The 18,316-nt window shown below is 41.4% G+C and overlaps 1 protein-coding gene across 1 annotated transcript; it reads left to right on the plus strand.

Annotated features, from left to right (window-relative positions):
• The first annotated feature begins 399 nt into the window (after nt 1–399).
• ush1c (Usher syndrome 1C) lies at nt 400–18,316 on the plus strand. The gene is made up of 26 exons (XM_076089733.1): nt 400–435; nt 2,464–2,531; nt 4,166–4,309; nt 4,553–4,691; nt 5,797–5,905; nt 6,016–6,040; nt 6,142–6,199; nt 6,297–6,485; nt 6,576–6,635; nt 6,957–7,013; nt 8,021–8,163; nt 8,870–8,935; nt 9,036–9,175; nt 9,853–9,902; nt 10,182–10,346; nt 10,611–10,727; nt 11,235–11,933; nt 12,567–12,620; nt 12,811–12,939; nt 14,007–14,072; nt 15,001–15,042; nt 15,664–15,717; nt 15,848–15,947; nt 16,310–16,419; nt 16,627–16,682; nt 17,857–18,316. The coding sequence occupies exons 1-26, from the start codon at nt 400–402 to the stop codon at nt 17,867–17,869; spliced, it is 2,889 nt and encodes a 962-aa protein (XP_075945848.1). The 3' UTR covers nt 17,870–18,316.

Here is an 18,316-nt window from a genome sequence, read left to right on the forward strand (position 1 = left end):
CAAGCGTTTAAATAACTAGCGTTAGTTGTCCAAATGAAGGGCAAAGCAGCGACTGTCCACAGTTTTATTTAAGTTTGCTGAAATACAGAAAGTAAACGTTGATCCTTTATAATAAAGGCCTGAATTGGAAGTGTGTAAATAACTAGAAATATACAAAAACGATAGGCCTATCGGTAGTTACTTGAAAGTAAGATGAGCTCTGTTTTTGTAAATGTTATCCTTGATCATATTCATTACCCCAACAATTTTATCCTCGTTATTATTGTCTTACCATGAAAATCTTAACCGGAAGCTCTCGTTTTCCAACGACCAGCTTGACGCACTGACCCTGGTCCACTCCTGACTAACTTCACCCTCACCGGGATCTCACGTCGCTCCGGTTGCTCCTGCCTCGCAGCGATGGAGCGTAAAGTTGCTCGGGAATTTCGGCATAAGGTAAGATTCAACCATATTGTCCTCTACCGATATTGATTACATGTCTCTTAACGTAAGCCCTTAAAAAGCCTTTTCCTCACCTGGTTGTCACCTCACTGGCTCAGGTGTCTCTGTCGGTGGGACGTTACGCACACACAGACAGCCGCACGAAATACACAAGTTAAAATCATTCAAAATGGTATTTCAATAGAATGCTTTTCTTAGAGTAAATCACAAAGCATTTATATAAATCAAACACAAATTAGAAATTGTGTTTAACCTCAGGGTTAAAATACAATGTATTACTAGTGATCCCTAATTTACAGCCCATAGAGAAATAATAAACAAAACTAGAGGTGCTAATAGACAAATGTGTTTTCATTTCAGCTGAAATAACTTATTTTCATGGATTGTCCAGGATGACATCATTATCATAGGGTTTTGGTCCAGGATAAAATAGATGTTGTTTGAATCCATTGTATATGGCTCCATAAACTGAGCACCAATTATACTATGTTTTGTGGTTGGTGTTGGGACACAACAACCTGAAAAGGTAACTATGAATACAAAATAACAGAGGAAAGGAACGTGATATGTTCAGGGCATTTTCAGCCCCAGAGCATATGAGATCACCACGCAGCCATCTGTGCTGCACACAGGCTGGCAGTGTCACATATTGCAGGCTCTTCACAAAGAGCATCCTAGCGTTATATCATGTAGATCGTGTCAGAGATGAGCCGCTGAGCGGAAGAGATGGGACAATTTACGGGTTTAATTAGAGGCTGAGGGACCAGCATGGCACAATCAGGCTTTGTTTCTTTGTGGGGCATTATCATAGTGTCTGTACCTCTCTCTGGTTGAGAGTGTGCGTAGTTTCACTGTACATTAGTGGAAAATCTCATTATTATCTGTTATGTTAATTTAAAAGTGCCAGGTGTCTTGTTCTCTGGGGGTTTATTGTTCATACTGAATTCATCTACAAAGTTATATAAGCTCTTTTTTTGTGAAACTGAAAGTTTAAACTAGACAGTGCACTTTTAAAATGGGTATCTGACTGACCAACGATCTCTTTGGTATATGGTGCCAAAGTCTGCATGCAGTTCAGGCTGCAGGAGTGGCTGAGTGCTTAACAGCCCTGAGCAAGAGACGTTTATGGCAGTTATAAAGACCATGTCGCACACGCCCTCACAGCAGGGTCCACGTAGTGCAGTCATAGACCTTTTTATTACCTTTCTGTTGCTTGGACTACAGCTTTGGTCCAAGTTTGCTTCCTGTCATCAACTGAATTAACAAACATTGCAACAGGAAATACAAAAAGGCTCCATTTAGGATGTTTGCTGTCACGTTTGAAAGGGTCTTTAGTGAGTGTACCAATGCTTTAATCCCTACATAAAAGGCTGTAGTGTCTGAATGTGTTTTTTCTCTCTCTTTAAGACCAAGCCTACCTTTGAGTACACGCTGCTCAAGATGAGATGCGTGTGAATGTTGGGTGTGAATGTTCATCTCTGTGTGTATCTGAGATGTAAGATGACACTGCTGACCTTCCTGCTGCAGCCGTTCCTCAGCTCTGCTGCCATTATTCCCTCCCAGTGGTTTGACAGTGAGAGAAGAGTCCATTACACCTGCTTTAGTCCAAGGAGCCTCATCATCCCCAAAGCCTAGTTTGAACTACCACTCCGACAAAAGAGCGACTCAGGTTGGGTTTTGAAGCCTGCAGCTTGTAGTTTGGGACATTTTTAGTCGGGGGGGAAAAGTGAAATGTGTTGTATCGGTGATTGGCCGAAGCGTTTCCTCAAAACCATTCTGCTGCAGCTGAGCTGCCATCAGGTTTGTATGACTCTCTCTCTCTCTCTCTCACACACATACACACACACACACACACACACACACACATACATACAAGCACACACACACACACACTGGCGGCTCACCCCCTGTAGCGTTGACAGGACCACAGGAGAGAGGCCCAGTGTGTGTCAGTGGGCTGACATTTTCTATGATTCAGCTGTGAGAAGGAGGATGACACCAGATGTTTTTCCTTTCTTGCAGGTGGAGTTGCTGATTGAAAATGAAGCTGAGAAGGATTACCTGTATGATGTCCTTCGCATGTATCACCAGTGAGTACCATCTGTCACCTCTCAGTGTTGTGTTAGTGTGTGAGTCTGCGAGAAAGTTGCTTTTACTTTTTTGTTTTCTCTCTTGTCACGCACACACCTGTATATTCACACCTCTGTAGTCCTACATGAATACAATGTTGATGGTTATTGAATAGGTTGTGTCTTTTAAAACACAACCTTATACTTGTGTCATGTTACATATGCAAATCTAAAAACAACAATAGATAAAAGTCTACATTTGTTCTTATCTGCTGTAATTGTTTTATGAAAGCTGCAGGAAAGATGATGTCCAAACTTCTATTAACTGTGTTTAGTTTTTAAAAGCTCTTTATCTTGTAACACACATTTCCGATGCACACAGACCTCCAGTTTAAACCGTGTGCTGCATCAAGCTTTCTGATAACAGCCTGGTCTCAGAGGGTCTAGGATGGGGGGGGGGGGCTACAGGTCTAGGTTTCAATTAATCTTTGTACAGAGCCAGAGCTCTGTGGCCCCACCGCCTCTGATCAGTTTCCACTGTGCTCCGACAAGCCTGGCCAGTTACCCACAAAAGCTCTTTTTATGTTCATGCTCCAAGCAGGACTGAAATGACACTTGTTAATAATTTAAAGAGGAGGCCAGGGGGACAGATTTTACACAGTAGCTTTTACTTTGTTGCTTTAATTGCTGTTCTATTTGCCTTTTGGCTTCCTTTGAATTGTGAAAGAAAGATAATTGGATGTTTTTCCATCAGCAAACCAATTATATAATATAGTCCTAGACTTCTACTGTTGTTTAAAATTAAATATTAAAGGGGCTGTGCTACTGTGAAAGAGTTCTATAAAGCACTCCAGAGTGGAGCTGTGTGAAGTGTGATAAATTGCCTCAACAAGTGACTTGAGTCAGCATTCGTTGGGTGAGAAGAGTATAAGTTTGAAAAAGTAAAAACTCTGGGGATGTGGAGTTAGAAAAAAAGTGAGCTTTCCAGACCTTTGTAGCCCGTTCTCCATCTCTGCTTGAGGCTAGATTAAAATACCTGACCAAACATAATTTAGCATTATGGTGCAATGCTAAATCAGTGAAGCACTCTGTGCTTTCAACTAGAGTCAATGTCCCAGTCAGTATCTCTGAATCTGACCGTTCAGCATTATAAAGCGTGGCTATGTGCACACTAAAAACAATGCAAGCGGTGAATGTTTCCTCCAGACTTACATTCTCGTCAGGGTACAAAAGCCTCTGACACAATACCATGGGGAACCTAAAGCTCTGCAGTGTTCTTGAGTGGAGGAATCCTTGGGCTACAGTCGTCCCTTAAGTGTCGAATTAATCTACAGAAAAAAACAAAACATCAGATGTAAATAAACAAATTAATAAAACGAGCAGAGAATTTCTACGGTCAATTTTGAGGTGCAATTTCCAGTGTTGTATCAGATTTCATTATATTGTTTTTACCTCAAAATATCTCAATTCTGTTTTTAATATATACCAAAACATTTTCTTTTCCTAATTTTTACAACTGCAGTGCATACTGTATTTCTACTAAAACCTCTTTATTGTTCTGTAATGTACCTTCACAGAAGGTAGAAGTCGTTGTGTATATAAAACATACAAAACGTAAACTATAAAATGTAGTGTTTATGCCCCTCCTCTTTCAGGTCAATGGATTTGCCGGTGTTGGTGGGGGACCTGAAGCTGGTCATCAACGAACCAAAGCGCTTGCCCTTGTTTGATGCCATCCGACCTCTTATCCCCCTCAAACACCAGGTGGAGTACGACCTGCTCACCCCAAAGAGGTCACGGTGAGTACAGCATAGACTCATGTCCTGGTACTGGTGTACATCTGGTCTCTATCGCAAATGTATGTGCCTGCGTAATGAAAACACGCTACCAAGACAATTATATACCATAATATCCCTGAGCATCCCCACACTCTCTGTATTCTCCTTGTTTCCACACTGAAACCATCCTCCGTCTCCCTTTTCTAAGTCTAACATGGCTCATACATCCTGTTTTACATCTTCCTCTCCCTCCTGATCGTGTAGGAAGCTGAAAGAGGTGCGTTTGGATCGGACACATCGGGATGGACTGGGTCTGAGTGTCCGAGGAGGGCTGGAGTTTGGCAGTGGCCTCTATATATCTCAGATGGTCAAAGACGGTCAGGCCGGGAATGTCGGTCTTCAGGTATGCACATGTGTGTGTTTTGGCTTTTGTTTGTATGTTACTATTCAGTTACATGTTATGTGCATATTTCTATATATATATTAGTATTTTATTAGTGTATTTTTGTATATAATATGCCATTAATCAGTATATTTATTAATGTGAAGATTAGGCAAGGGAGCCATAGTTGTGTCTGTAGAGTCAGTCAAATGAATTTTCTGTGGCCATGTGTCTCTGTAACACCAGGCTCCACTAGGTGGGGCAAAGCACCGTGTTTGTAAAACTCTTACGGAGCTTTCATGTCTGTCACTGATTGTCCAGTTTCACCCAGATGGACGTTAGTTAAATAAAAGAAATAACTCCCGTCATGAAAGACAAATTGAATGTCCTGTTAAGACCGATGCCTTAATACGCATGAGACTGAATGGCCGCTGTGGGTCATTGTGTATTATAACATCCAAAGTGAGGGTAGTCTCCTGTCTAATATCTGGATTAAACCCAGAGAGACACACGGTCAATGCAAAACATGGCGACATTACTACTGGTATGATGGAAATGTGAGGGGAGAAAATAATTACTTTTATTAATATTATTCTACATTCAAAGGAATCATGTAGTATGCAGTAGTATGCATTATCAACTGCTTGAAAATATATATTGTTAGTTATTATTTATTTGTTTTACTTAACAGGGACCGTACAGATCACCATTTCCTACAGAGAAGCAATGCAACAGATGAGCTGTAGATGAGGCATCTAGCTGAGACTCATTTACAGCAGCCATCCCTTGTTAGGCTTTCAAATCTGGGTTAAAACAGCCAAAGAAATGAATTGATAAAACTGAATCAGGACAACAACAGCAGAATAGATAAAACCGATGTGTGTATATAATGCATTTCTTTGTGTGTGTATGTATTGCACATGACTGTGTAGACATTGACACATACGTGTGATAGCCACGCTCAGTTATGTGAATGGATAAAACATTTAAATGTAAATAGATGACACAGATCAGATTGGTATATTCCAGAGACAGGGATGTTGTTGGAGTAGCAGTAACTGTGTGTGATTGATGTATTGTATTGAAAGTGAAGGTGTCATGCATCCCATCCTGTCTTGATTTATAGGTTGGAGATGAGATTGTGCGCATCAATGGATATTCCATCTCCTCCTGTATCCACGAGGAGGTTATCAATCTCATCAAGACGAAGAAGATTGTGTCACTCAAAGTCAGGCGTACGTCAAACACAAACTCATTCTCAAACAACATTAGCAGGATTGATGAATATCGTTTAATGGCGATGGCATCATTAATTCTATTGTAATTATTTTTTCCATCTGTGCAGATGTGGGGATGATCCCAGTGAAAAGGTACTTTATTTGATTAAAACAGCTGTTTAAATGGTGAAATGAGGAGGTAATGGACTAGAATGACGTTGCTTTGTTCTTATTTACTTTTTTAATTCCTCCAGCTCATCAGATGAACCACTCAAGTGGCAGTTTGTCGACCAGTTTGTGTCTGAGTCTGGGGTAGGAGGCATATGTAGTTTTTGCTTCATGTTGCTATCGGTTTAAAAAGTTGTATCACATTGGCAGACAGCTTATGGACTTTCTGTAACCGCCCCAGGAGAAACAAGGCAGCATTGCAGGCTTGGCGTCCATTGGAGGCAAAGAAATCAAAGAGAAGAAGGTTTTTCTCAGCCTTGTGGGTACCAAGGGTATGGGCATCAGCATCTCCAGTGGCCCAACCCAGAAACCTGGTATTTACATCAGTAATGTAAAGCCAGGCTCCCTTTCTGCAGAAGTTGGACTTGAGGTGATTGCTCAAACGGAATACCTCTATTAAACGGTGATAATCGTATTCCTACTGCTGCAAACTGCGTCTATGTCTTATCCTAAAATGTAGGTTGGAGACCAGATTGCTGAGGTGAACGGGGTGGATTTCACAAATGCAGACCACAAAGAGGTGAATTTTGCATAATTTAAGTATTTGTCCATTTCCACATTTGGCTGGTGAAAGGCTATTTGGCTGGTGACATGCTGTTCTGCCTCATTATGAGCTGTTGATCCCATCCAGAACAGCGTGTCACCAGCCAAAATGGTTTTGCAGTAGAAAAAAAAAAGGTCCTTCATGAAGATTTGTTTCCCAAAGTTGCTGATGGAGAAAACAAAGCCTGCAGTATTTACAAGGAGTCTTTTATACTTTTTGAGAGACCGTTACTGTTAATGTAATTCATAAAATATATCTTCAAAATGAAAGACATTCTAACTGTTATTATATTCCCAGGCTGTGAGAGTCCTGAAGAGCAGCAGGAGTTTGACTATTACTGTTCTGACAGGAGCTGTAAGTACACTGCATTACCTTTAATACAAAAATAAATGATAATGTAAAGAGCATTCAATATTATGTTGTCTTTTTGAACTCATAACTCTTGTGAGTATTATTGGATTCACTCTAAAACACATCAGGAAACACTACTTTTAAGATACAGTGCATATGATTACATCTGCATATGAGACACTCAACCCTTTCAAAATTGATCATCTTAGATAAAGTGACACCTATGCCATGGTGTTTTTATTACATATATATATATCTATATATATATAGATATATATCTATATATATATAGATTTTCAAGTGTCTGGATGATAAAAAAAAATGTGTTGCCAGTTAAAAATGTTAAATCAAAAAGAATTTCATAGTAAAATGGCTAGAATTGGTGTTTGTATTGCGTTGGGAATCATAGAACAATATGTAGATAGGGATTCTTTGATCTCTCAGAGGGTAAGGGATTATCTGTTCTGCATGTGGGAACACAAACTTCTGCCTTTTCCCCTTTGCATTCCTGCACCGCACAGATTAATTTAAAAGTCTGTTTTGGAGACATGACATTACCACACTGCCTGTGCCTCAGCCCGGCTGTCTGCAGGAGCAACATTTATCATCAGTAAAGTCACTCGGCAGGTTTTTTACCTCGAGACAAGTAGTCTTCTCTGATTCATAGTTTTCATTGATGCCTGAATAATGCATTTATTTATCTTCATCTGCATAAACAGGGAACCCTGCAACAGTAAATATTTGGGAATGTATACAGTCCAGTATTTCTTGTATATATTGTATACATTTGTGTTCCTGCACATAGATAGTAATTGTATACTAATTAGAAATTGTTCACACACACACAATGAATCAATGCTTCTTAGGCTGTGCCTTAGTTTCTCTCACCCTGCTCAGGGAAACTGTTTTGGGCTCGCCTGCCGGTCTCCAGAGCCAAAAAATGTTGGGGGATGCTTGCTCTACACTAAATCTTTCCCTGATCGTTGTCTCTGGCTGTTGTCGCCTCTCAGGGCAGAGAGCTCTTCATGACAGATGAGGAGCGTCTGGCAGTGGAGGCCCGCAGGGAGCTGGATAGGCAGGAGCTGATGCACCAGAAGAGGGTGGCACTGGAGACCAACAAAATTGTTAAAGAGCAGCAGCAGAGAGAGAAGCAGTGAGTGAACAGCCAAAACTCCTTTTCTTGAAACTTACTCCGTTTTTGTTGCATGTCAGAAAAATGACAGCCGTCTTGTTGTACCTGTACCCAAGACATTTTAGTGTCTCTATTGTGACGAATGGGAGGCATATAGTTTCAAATCTTGAAATGTAGAGTAAGACTACATCCTTACCCTGAAATTGAGATCAGTAACTGATTAAAACAACTTTTGCTGACATTTGAAACGGCTTTAACAAAAATCCTCCTCTAGCTGGAGGGCTCAGTTTGTCTAAATAGCTTGGGAAATACCAACATGCGGTTAATCTGAGACTGAAAGTCATCAACCAATAGAAAACTGACCTCTGCGCAGAAAGTAAACAGAACTTACATTGATTTTTCATCCAACCGAGGACCCTATGTTGCTCTGTTGTTACATCACTATATTGATTTATGTTCATACTAGTAAATATTTTGCACATCCTTCGCAGGCATTTGTAAATTCGGAGGACACGCTCAGTTCTCTCAGTGCTTTGATGCCAACAATATCAGACGATAAAGCAAGGCTGCCATTCTTACTAGCTGCCATAAACTGGATTAAAGTCATATATTCTGTATTTATAGCCCTGTGCTATAGCAATTGCTGGCCATGGTATTTATGCCACATCTGTGCCACATGTTGTGTGGACAGAGTTTTATTTTGTAACTCCATCATGTGTTTTAACAGGAGAAAGATGGAGATCTCTCAGAAAGCCGTAGAGGAAGAGGAGCGATATAAAAAGGAGATGGACAAGTATACAACTAATATTGTGTTTTTAATGTCCTTAAAGTGCCGATTCAGTATTGTTTTGTAAATATCTTCCAACTCTCACTTGCTTTGTCATCCTTCGTAGGATTGAGGCTGTGGAGAAGAAGCACAGCAGAGAGTGGGAGGAGGACTGGGGAGCCAAAGACAGGCCCAAAAGTCCTAAGAGCCCTCGCACTCCATCACCCGCCCCACCCGAGTCACAAACCACCAAAGCCAAGAGTTCTCGTAAGGACACCTGAATGAGTCTTCGTCCTGAAATGCATGAATCCTCTATTTACTCCTGAACCTACATATTTACTTTTCTTTTAACCATTCGATTTGTAGAAGTTGCTCTTGCCTGGATTTCACCCCATTTTCCCTCCTTTCCTACGCACGCTCTCTCTGTCTCTTTCTGTCACTTCTGTGTGCTTTGTTGCTTTTATGGCCTCTTGTCTAAGCGGATGAAGCCGGCTCCTTCAGAGAGGAAGACAAGGAGGAAGATCAGGACAGACAAGTGAGTCTGGAGCCTCAGCTGTCCCTGTCCTAGTGTCCTGGTGCTAGATTTCCTTTGACAACCAGAATGTAACCATCGGAGAGGTTTCCGTACCATTTCAATTAGTTGCATTTGTTTTGCTAGATGCTGCTGAAAATGATGACACACAACCAGTCCAGCTGTTGAAAGCTGTCTTTTCTTGCATCACTTGAAGGCATTTTTCCATGTAGTTATTCAGAGTGCCTAAATGGAGCAGGCTTAATCTGTTTGTCTCTTTTTTCTCTTGGGGTGTTGTGTTGTTGTTCTTTAGTGTCATGTTGTTGTTGTTTTTTTTAATAGATGCACTGCTTGGAGTTTGCTGAGTCTGTGTTTTAACCTTGGATGTAACTTAACACATTTTTGAGTGACCTGTGTTCATCTCCATCCTTAGCATTCGGCTGGTTTTATCGCTACGAGGGAAAATTGCCGTCACTCCGCAAGGTACTGTCAGCTGCCTGACTTCAGCGTGGTGAAAGAGTGGCTACAAAGCAAAGACAGATAGTTCTCATGTCAGCATGACAAAGTGGCTGTTACATATTCAAGATCAGAGCTGTTGTTTTTAGAAACATTTCTAAGACTTAAAGTTGTTTGTTGGGCTTTTATATCCGTCAAACACTGTGTGGTGTCGCTAGCTGTTTCTGCATGTCGTGCTGCGTGGTTTGGAGTGGCAGATTTGTCGGTCCCCTGCTTTTTTATTTTGACTTACTGATGCGACCTCAGAAAGGAGAGAAGAAGAAGAAAAAGAAGAAAGTGTCCAACACGGACACACTGCAGGAGCAGAGAAAGAACAAGAAGGAGATGGAGTTTGAGCTGAAACTCGCCAAGGAGAAGGAAGAAATGTATGAACGAGAGAAGCAGCTGAAGATCAATCGTCTGGTGCAGGAGGTACGAAAACAAGGGCTTACCAAAGTGAATTGTGGAGTGGATTTGTTCTTAAATACTGAACAAAGTGACAATGTGGATTAAACCATTTAATATTTATGATGTACTTTATGGCACCGTTAACTCTCAGGGTGTCAATTGTGGTTTTAACTAAATGCAACCATGTTGTTTCTGTTTTGATGCTCTAAAGGCTGTTTTAAAGCTCAGCGTGTAAATGTGTGTGTATCGGGCTAATTCCTATTGTCTGATGCTGCCCCATTGTACCAGGTTTCAGAGACGGAGAGAGAAGACCTCGAGGAGTCGGAGAAAGTGCAACACTGGGTGGAGCGTCTTTGTCAGACTCGGTTGGAGCAGATATCCTGTGTGGAGAATGAATCCCCAGAGGTACAGAGTGAGACCTCCTCTGTCAAAACCTCTCTGCACTCAGAGCTCCTCAACAATGTTTTCTTGTTTCATACAACATTACACAAAGTTATATGCCAATTCTTGTTAGTGTTGCAAGGAGATGAGTAGAGCTCTAATACAGTAGCATAGCGTTGCTGATAATAGCATTAAAGCACCTCCTTCCTGCCATGTTTAGTTGGTGATGGAGTGAAATGACGTGGGGAAGGACAGATCAGAAAGTCTTTCTTCTGTGTGTATAAGATGCTCATACCACTAAAAATAGCTTATTTTCCAGGAAGTGAAATCAGTAGGAAAGTGCAGGAGATGTGTGAAAATAGAAGTTTTTGAGTATGAATTTTGAAATACCACAAAAAGAAAAAAAACATTCCATCTCATTATCTTATTCAATTTTTTTTATTTCTACATTGTTTTGGAGGGATAGATGTGTGTGTCAGAGAATTGATATGAGGTGAAACGAGTCATTTTTCATGTCACTGTGACTTTAAGCTCTCCCCGCCGCGCTCTCCTGCTTCGGTGCCCAAGGTGAAGCGTTTCCCCGGCGGCCTCCATCTGGCCACCACTGATCTGGATGACATTAACCTGGATGACGTGGATCAGAGCCTGAGGGGCCCTCTGAAGAGACTGGCCCCCACCCAGCCCAGCACTAGCCAGCCTCCCCGTCCCTTGCCTCTCCCTCCACCCTCTCCCAAGCTGAACCCCACAATACCCCACTACTCCCCTCCCTCGCCTCGAGCATCCCCCCAGCGGCGGCCTCCTTCTCCTACCAGCGCTAGAAAACCTCCCTCTGCCCCGTCTACCTTGAACAACAAGGGGCGCAGGCCTCAACCACAGCCTCAACCACAGCCTCCCCAACCCCCTCGCCCACCTTCCTCCCACTACCCTCCGCCGTCTCAGTCGTCTTGGCCTCCATCCTCCCCTCAGCCTGCTCCACGGCCTCCTCCGCCGCCACCCCCTCCTCCACCACCACCTCCTCCTCCACCTCCTCCCCCACCGCCCCCACCCCCACAACACTCAGGAGAACGAGTGGGAACCCACAGCGGCTACCGCCAGCATCATCACCATCACCTCCAACACCCTCCCAGTCCTCCAGAGCACAGGAGCGAGTGGGAGACAGGTGGCTATCTGCCAAGAGGAGGCATTTACTCGTCAAACACCAGTGAAATGTCCTACCCTTCTAGTCCAAAGGTTAGAGATTCTCATGTGAGGCAGATGATGTGTGGATTGCTTTGTTCTGATAGATGGCAAGGATTCTTTTTTTCTCATTTATGAAAAGTTGCATTAGCATTTTAAAGAAAGGGGGCACATAAAGTTAATGCGTTTTCAAAGCTGCAGGACTCGGTTCTCTTTATTGAATAGGTTTATGAGCGTGTTGAGTTTTATGTGTTGGGATGTTTGATGCATGAAGAGAGAGCGATGCACTGTAATAGCATGACTGAATTACGCAGTCATTGATTTATAATTTACTTCTTCACTGAGGGAAAGGCATTCAAAGATTCAGCTACTTATTGATGTCAGCTTGTAGCTGTGTGGATTGTTCTAGTGAGTGGAGTGTTGCATGGTGTGTAGAAGTGATGAAAGTAGCATGTTGTTGCTCATGAGAGGAGCTGATTTATTTTTTTTAAAGTGTGTGCGCTTGCGTTTGTTAGGGCATTTGCATTTCATCCAATGGGTTATGCATTGAATGCTTTTGAAACCGCAGCCATGCTTTGATATCTCGAGAGATGGGAGTGCATCTGGGTGTGTGTTGCACTGATATGCCTGCAGTGCTCCGTCTGTGCCAGGAGGCTGAGAAATTCATTTTGTTTTACTGTGGTTCAGGTAATGAGAAAAAGCTCCCATGCCAGTCGCATTTCCAATTCAAGCACCCCCTTGGTGAGTGTCTTTGTTTAAAAATCGGATTGAAGTTTTGCAAACACCCTTTTCCATTTAAGTCAATATTATGAACTTTATACATTTGTAAAAATCCTCCCAAAACAAGATGCTTTTTTTTGTAAAATAACTTACTGTTTAAATCCAAACATAAACTCGGTTGTTGCATGGAATCATGGTCTTTCCCCAATAGCAACTAGCTCCTAGTCCCCCCAACCAGAGGCGTCAGATGACCCCTGTCATGTCTAAACCCGTCATGCTGCCACAGTCCCAAACCCACCGACCAGATCCACTCAGACCTGCACTCCGTTCTGATGTCCTGGTATGAAACACACCACACGGCAATCATTTGCTCCCTGCATAAATCCATCCTGATTCAATGCAACAGGGTCATTAAACATTAAGACATCTGACACAGTTTACCATCATCTGGGTGAGAGATTAATCACTTCCTCTTTTTTGAGTCCTGGTGAGTCTTCCAGACTCTCTAGCTGTTTCACACAAACAGTTATTAGTTATTGGTTATTAGATCACACGGGAAAGCCATCTATCCCTTCTTTCAAAAAGCTCTAATGAAACTGGCCATATCGTTTATTTTTCAAACTGCATTTATTTTGGAGGAACCCTTTGCAGTAACGCTCTGCCCTGCGTTAATAGACCTGAGAACACAACCACACACTTCTACCCTCAGTTCAGCAGCATCTCTGCAGCCGGAGGTGAAATGCCTTGCTGAGAGGCACCTTGACGGTAGGCGCTGAAGGGTTGCCATAAATCATCATCACTTTCCCCTGATATGTTTTACCACGATGGTCAGTCGAGCAGTCTACACTGCTGCAGCACACAACTCTAGCACTGTGGTGTATTTCATATATTGAATTGAAAGTATTGACATAATGTTTTGTGCCGTAGTATATTCCCAAGGACTGTAATAGTAGAATAGGATTGCTGTTGGTCACGGCCACAGACATGAAAGGGAATTCTTCTAGACTAGTATTGATTTTGGTCTTTTCATGGGATTTGTTGACGATGATAAAATAAAGTAGGTGGTCTCAGTCATCATCACAATACTTATCTTAGTTTTTTACCTGAGTGAATTGGACCAAAACATCTCATGTTTATGATATATTTTTTTAGATGGCGTGGTTGACTCACCCTCCAATAGTTTAACTTCTCACCTTGTGATGTAGCAGTGTACTCTGTGGCGTGGCGGTACGCCGTGACATCACTGTTGAATGTAGTTACAGCAGATAAAATAGTACACAATGCTGATTGCAGCCAACCACAGCCATCACTGTGTGGCTAAGCGAACACAACTCCAGCATCGTACTGAGGGATGTTTGTTTTGTTTTCATTTGTTCGCTAAAGCTGATAACTGCTCTTGTGTTTCAGCCTCCGGAAATGCTGAAACGGATGGTGCCTTTCAACTCGTCTTTTAAATCAAACGGCAAACGACAAGTAATCCATACCAATCAACACTTCCATTGATTGATTTTTTCTCTTGAGTGTTTTTGCTCCTATTCTTCTGCACATGCTCACACATCAGGTTTCCTCGTGGATCTCTTGTGTCTTCTTTTATTTTGTCCTCTCTCTTTAGGCTGCATCACTGCCTTAAGGTCCAGTTGTGTAGCTACATGATACAGTGTGGGAATGCATGTCACAGTCTTACTGCTGTTATTGGTTTTGATCTGGTAACAAATGGCTTGTACATCAATTACTCCATGTGGTTGTAATCTGTCTTCTTACATTGGTTGGTCCAGTTTGCAATACTAGGAAGGAAGTTGGTTGTTTTACCTCTTCCTGTAACTCCACTTTTCTCAGAGACAGAGAACATCAGTGTCCTTAAATTAACTGTATCTTTCATTACAAATGCGACATCAGTTAGATTGTTTGGGCTGATTTGAACTGCCTTCTCCAGCGACAACAAATAAAAATAAAGTTTACAAATGGGTTCATTCTTTATGGTTGCATCAAAACAGGAAATGAGGATTTAAATTAATGTGTGTTTATTTTTCAAGAAGAGGAACTCTCTGAGTGATCGTGGCTGGATTAATGTGATGTCCTTTGTTTCCGTTTCCCTCCATTAAATTAAATTGCTGATGTCTTTGGTGGGACTGATTAGGGCTGATTTTCTGTGTGTGCGCGTGTTCCTGTTAACTATGCTTGTCATTATTGAATGAAAGTGGGAGGCTTTCAAAGCCAATTTGTCATCATGGTTTTCATTTAACAGGGCGGTATGAAAATTCGAAAATAAAACTGGTTGTCAAAGGAAATCTGACCTGCTGACATTTACTGAGATTTCTTCATATTTCCTCTCGTCTAGTTTGTTGACCACCTATTAACGTATTGATCTGTTTTAATGAACTACATGTTAATTCTCTTTCAGGGATTTCAGAAATACGAGGAAGATTTCGATCCCTACTCCATGGTATCGTATGCCTCATAGTGTTTGCACTACAACATGCAAAAGATATTTGGCAGTTTAAAATGACAGTGGTATTTAGCAGGTCTTAGCTCCAGCTAACTAGAAATGTAAACCTTTTGTGTCTGCTAGGATTAAATAACCATTATAGCTAATTTTATATTATCTTATAAAATGTTTAATTTCCATGGCAGCCATTGTGAATTATGTTGTACCAAAGATACCTTATAACTAGCATTACAACAATTTAGACAAATTACAGAACAATTACACGTAACCGCTTTATCTAGATGCTAAATTAGCTAACTTCTAGTAGCTTGCTAGTGAGCCAGATATAGTCAATTTGACTTTTTGTAATTGTCTTTTGTGTGAATAAGGGATATTTTCAGTTTGTTTGATTAGAACAATAATTTACCTAAAGTGAACAATTGTCGAGCAGCAGTTCTCTCCTCATAAGTTATATATGGTTAATAACCCCCAAAGGGTATTATACATCTCTTGTTTTTTTACTGAGCATTGCCATACAAATATATTCAGAGTACAAAGACATTCTTTATGTTGGCACCTCTATTTATTATTTAACTTGTTTTGTGCTTTTACCCTCTTCAATCCTTTCTATGTTATTAGTTCTCCTCGGAGCAGATAGACGGGCGAGATGTGAGACTGCTGAGAATCAAGAAGGTACTGCATCTTCTGCCTTCACTTCAGATAACTCACTTGATTGATGAGAAAAATCTCCCGAATCACATTTAAAGTGTGATATTCTAAAACGTGGCTGGTGGTGTTGATGCTTTTGTTCATTGTTCTTAAGACTGGGCAGCTTGACCTGGCTCTGGAGGGAGGCGCAGACTCACCGCTGGGAAAGTTGGTGATATCTTCTGTGTATGAAGGCGGCGCTGCAGATAAGCATGGTCAGTTCATTTTCTATTTTCAGATATTAACTGAATGATTATCTTTAAATCCATAAAAACAACAAAAATCGCCCATTAGATTTAAGTGAAAACACTCAATTATGAATGTGCCAGCTTGCTGACCTACCTTTGTGCATACAGTTAAGATACAAGCTTTAGGACATATTTACTCCCACTACAACAGTGCATCACTGTGAGGGACAACATGTTAAGTGTTTACTGAAGTCGATTCAAGTTTGTGAGCGTCTCTTCACGAGGACTATATTTATCTCTGCAGCTGGTTCTGGCACTCACTGTCTGTGTGTTACTATTGTGAATAATCATGTTTGACAGTGAGCCATCTCTGATGTGTGTCTTTGTAGGTGGCGTTGTACCCGGGGATGAACTTATGGCTGTCAATGGGAAGATCCTGATTGATGCCACTTTGACTGAGGGACAAAGCTCTCTGGGTCGGGCCTGGAACAGTGGAGGGGTAGGACTCAGACTAGAGGAAAATTAAATGCCATTCTTCCCTTTTTTTAAAGAAAGCTATTGTTTACCCTAGTAGCTACAACAGTAGGGTGTTTTATCGATTTGACTTAAACCACTTCCACCTCAATATATGTTTATGCTTGTTGTTTTCACAATCTGTTGATTCAGTCAAGTAAAAAATTAAAGTAAATGTTGTTTTTACCTTTAGGACTGGATTGATGTTGCGATTGCAGTTTCCCCTCCGAAACAATATGAAGATGAAGTGTAAGCATTCCTGATAAATATTTATGTTCTAGTCCGTGTATAATTCATTTTTGCATCATATGTATATTATTCAAATGCACATCTGGCACATTTTTGTTATCATTTAGGCCATAATCTAATGAAACTGGCCCAGTATTTTACAGTATATGACTGCGTGGCTTGTGTGTGTGTGTGCATGTGTAAGCAGCCCTAAGTCAGCATCAGTCAGTCCCACTGTGAACACCAAGGTGTTTGAAGGCAGTGCAACACTGTACAGACACGGCTACCTACTTCAGCACTAGCCCTCCCTCTCCTCCTACCTCACCCTCAACTTGGTAATCGACTTAGTCTTTATACTTCCTCTTCACTGCAGAGGGGATGTTTGGTGTGGCATTTGTTTTTGTTTGGCCCCTCTATTTTGTCTTGAGCACATGCGACACTCTCCCTGTCAATCAGAAGGAACTAGCAGAGTATTTTGATATTTGTTTCGCCTCATCTTTGTCAAACTGTCAGATTTATGTACTGCTGTCACAGCTTGGCTATTTCAAAGAAAAGCTAGCGTGACAGTGAGTGTATACAGTGTATACAGTATGAGGGTTTTCTATTTGAAGAATGCCTCAGGGCGATGTTTCTTTATTGCTGAAACATGTGCTCTACAGCATTACAGCCATGCTATTCGAGTGAATAGACAACTACTACAATCAGTGACCCATCCCTCCATATATCTGCCAAATCCCGCCCCAGCGAGCCATTTATAAACAAATGTGTACATGTGTGGCCTCTGTGGTATTGTCCTGCGTTGTCAGCTCATAAAAGCAGCTTAGGACTCCTGCCAGCCTTCAGCAGTTGTTCTGATTGATGTTGTTCCCCAGGACTGGGGGGGGGGGGGGGGGATTCCTCCTCTGTTACAGAAAAAATGTTCCCAGGGTTTGATCAGCCAAAAAACGAAAAAGACAAGAAAACTTTGGTTTAGTCTAAGCTCTGATTATTTGGGGTTTCTAAAACTCACCTGCATGTGTGTTGGTCTGTTGTGTTTAATGTGCAGTGATTGAAGCAAGCACAGTATAAGAAAAGGTTTTCCTGATGAAACCTTTCTAAGCAGTCCAGTTAACAAAGTACAGCAGGTTCAACAGCATTTATTTGGTGCAACTGTCATTCTTATCTTACATGTTAATTCCTCTTTCTTCACCTGCAGAACGTTCTTCTAGTCTCATCAACAGCCTGCCAAGAAAACCACACTGATGAAGAAGCTTTTCATAGCTGATGATTCCTTCAGGATTCACTGTCGAGCTAACGATGGTCTTTTGTTTTTACTTAGCATTATTAAAAGCTCTTTTTTCATGTATCAAGATATTGAAACCATACAGCTAATACGCATCCTCACTGCCTTTATTTGATAAAGGATGATCCAGTCAATATTCAGTTGTCTCCAGTAATTTTCCTCCACTCTGTCAAGCCGATTGACCTTGCACGGCCATGCTGATTGTTTCTTTCAGACGTGTGTTTCATTTGTCAGAATAACAATTAAGGCCACAGAAAAAACAGGCAAACTGTAATCAATAGCAGCACTCTAATCTGTATTTTTAAAGCCAATTAAAGGACTGCTCATGATCAGAGAATTGATTTTCTGTTGTGCATGCAGTTTCTCTGCTCCC

The sequence above is a fragment of the Anarhichas minor genome, unplaced genomic scaffold (genome assembly GCF_050575085.1).
Source record: "Anarhichas minor isolate MPS153535 unplaced genomic scaffold, ASM5057508v1 ptg000011l, whole genome shotgun sequence".
In the NCBI taxonomy this organism is placed as follows: Eukaryota; Metazoa; Chordata; class Actinopteri; order Perciformes; family Anarhichadidae; genus Anarhichas; species Anarhichas minor.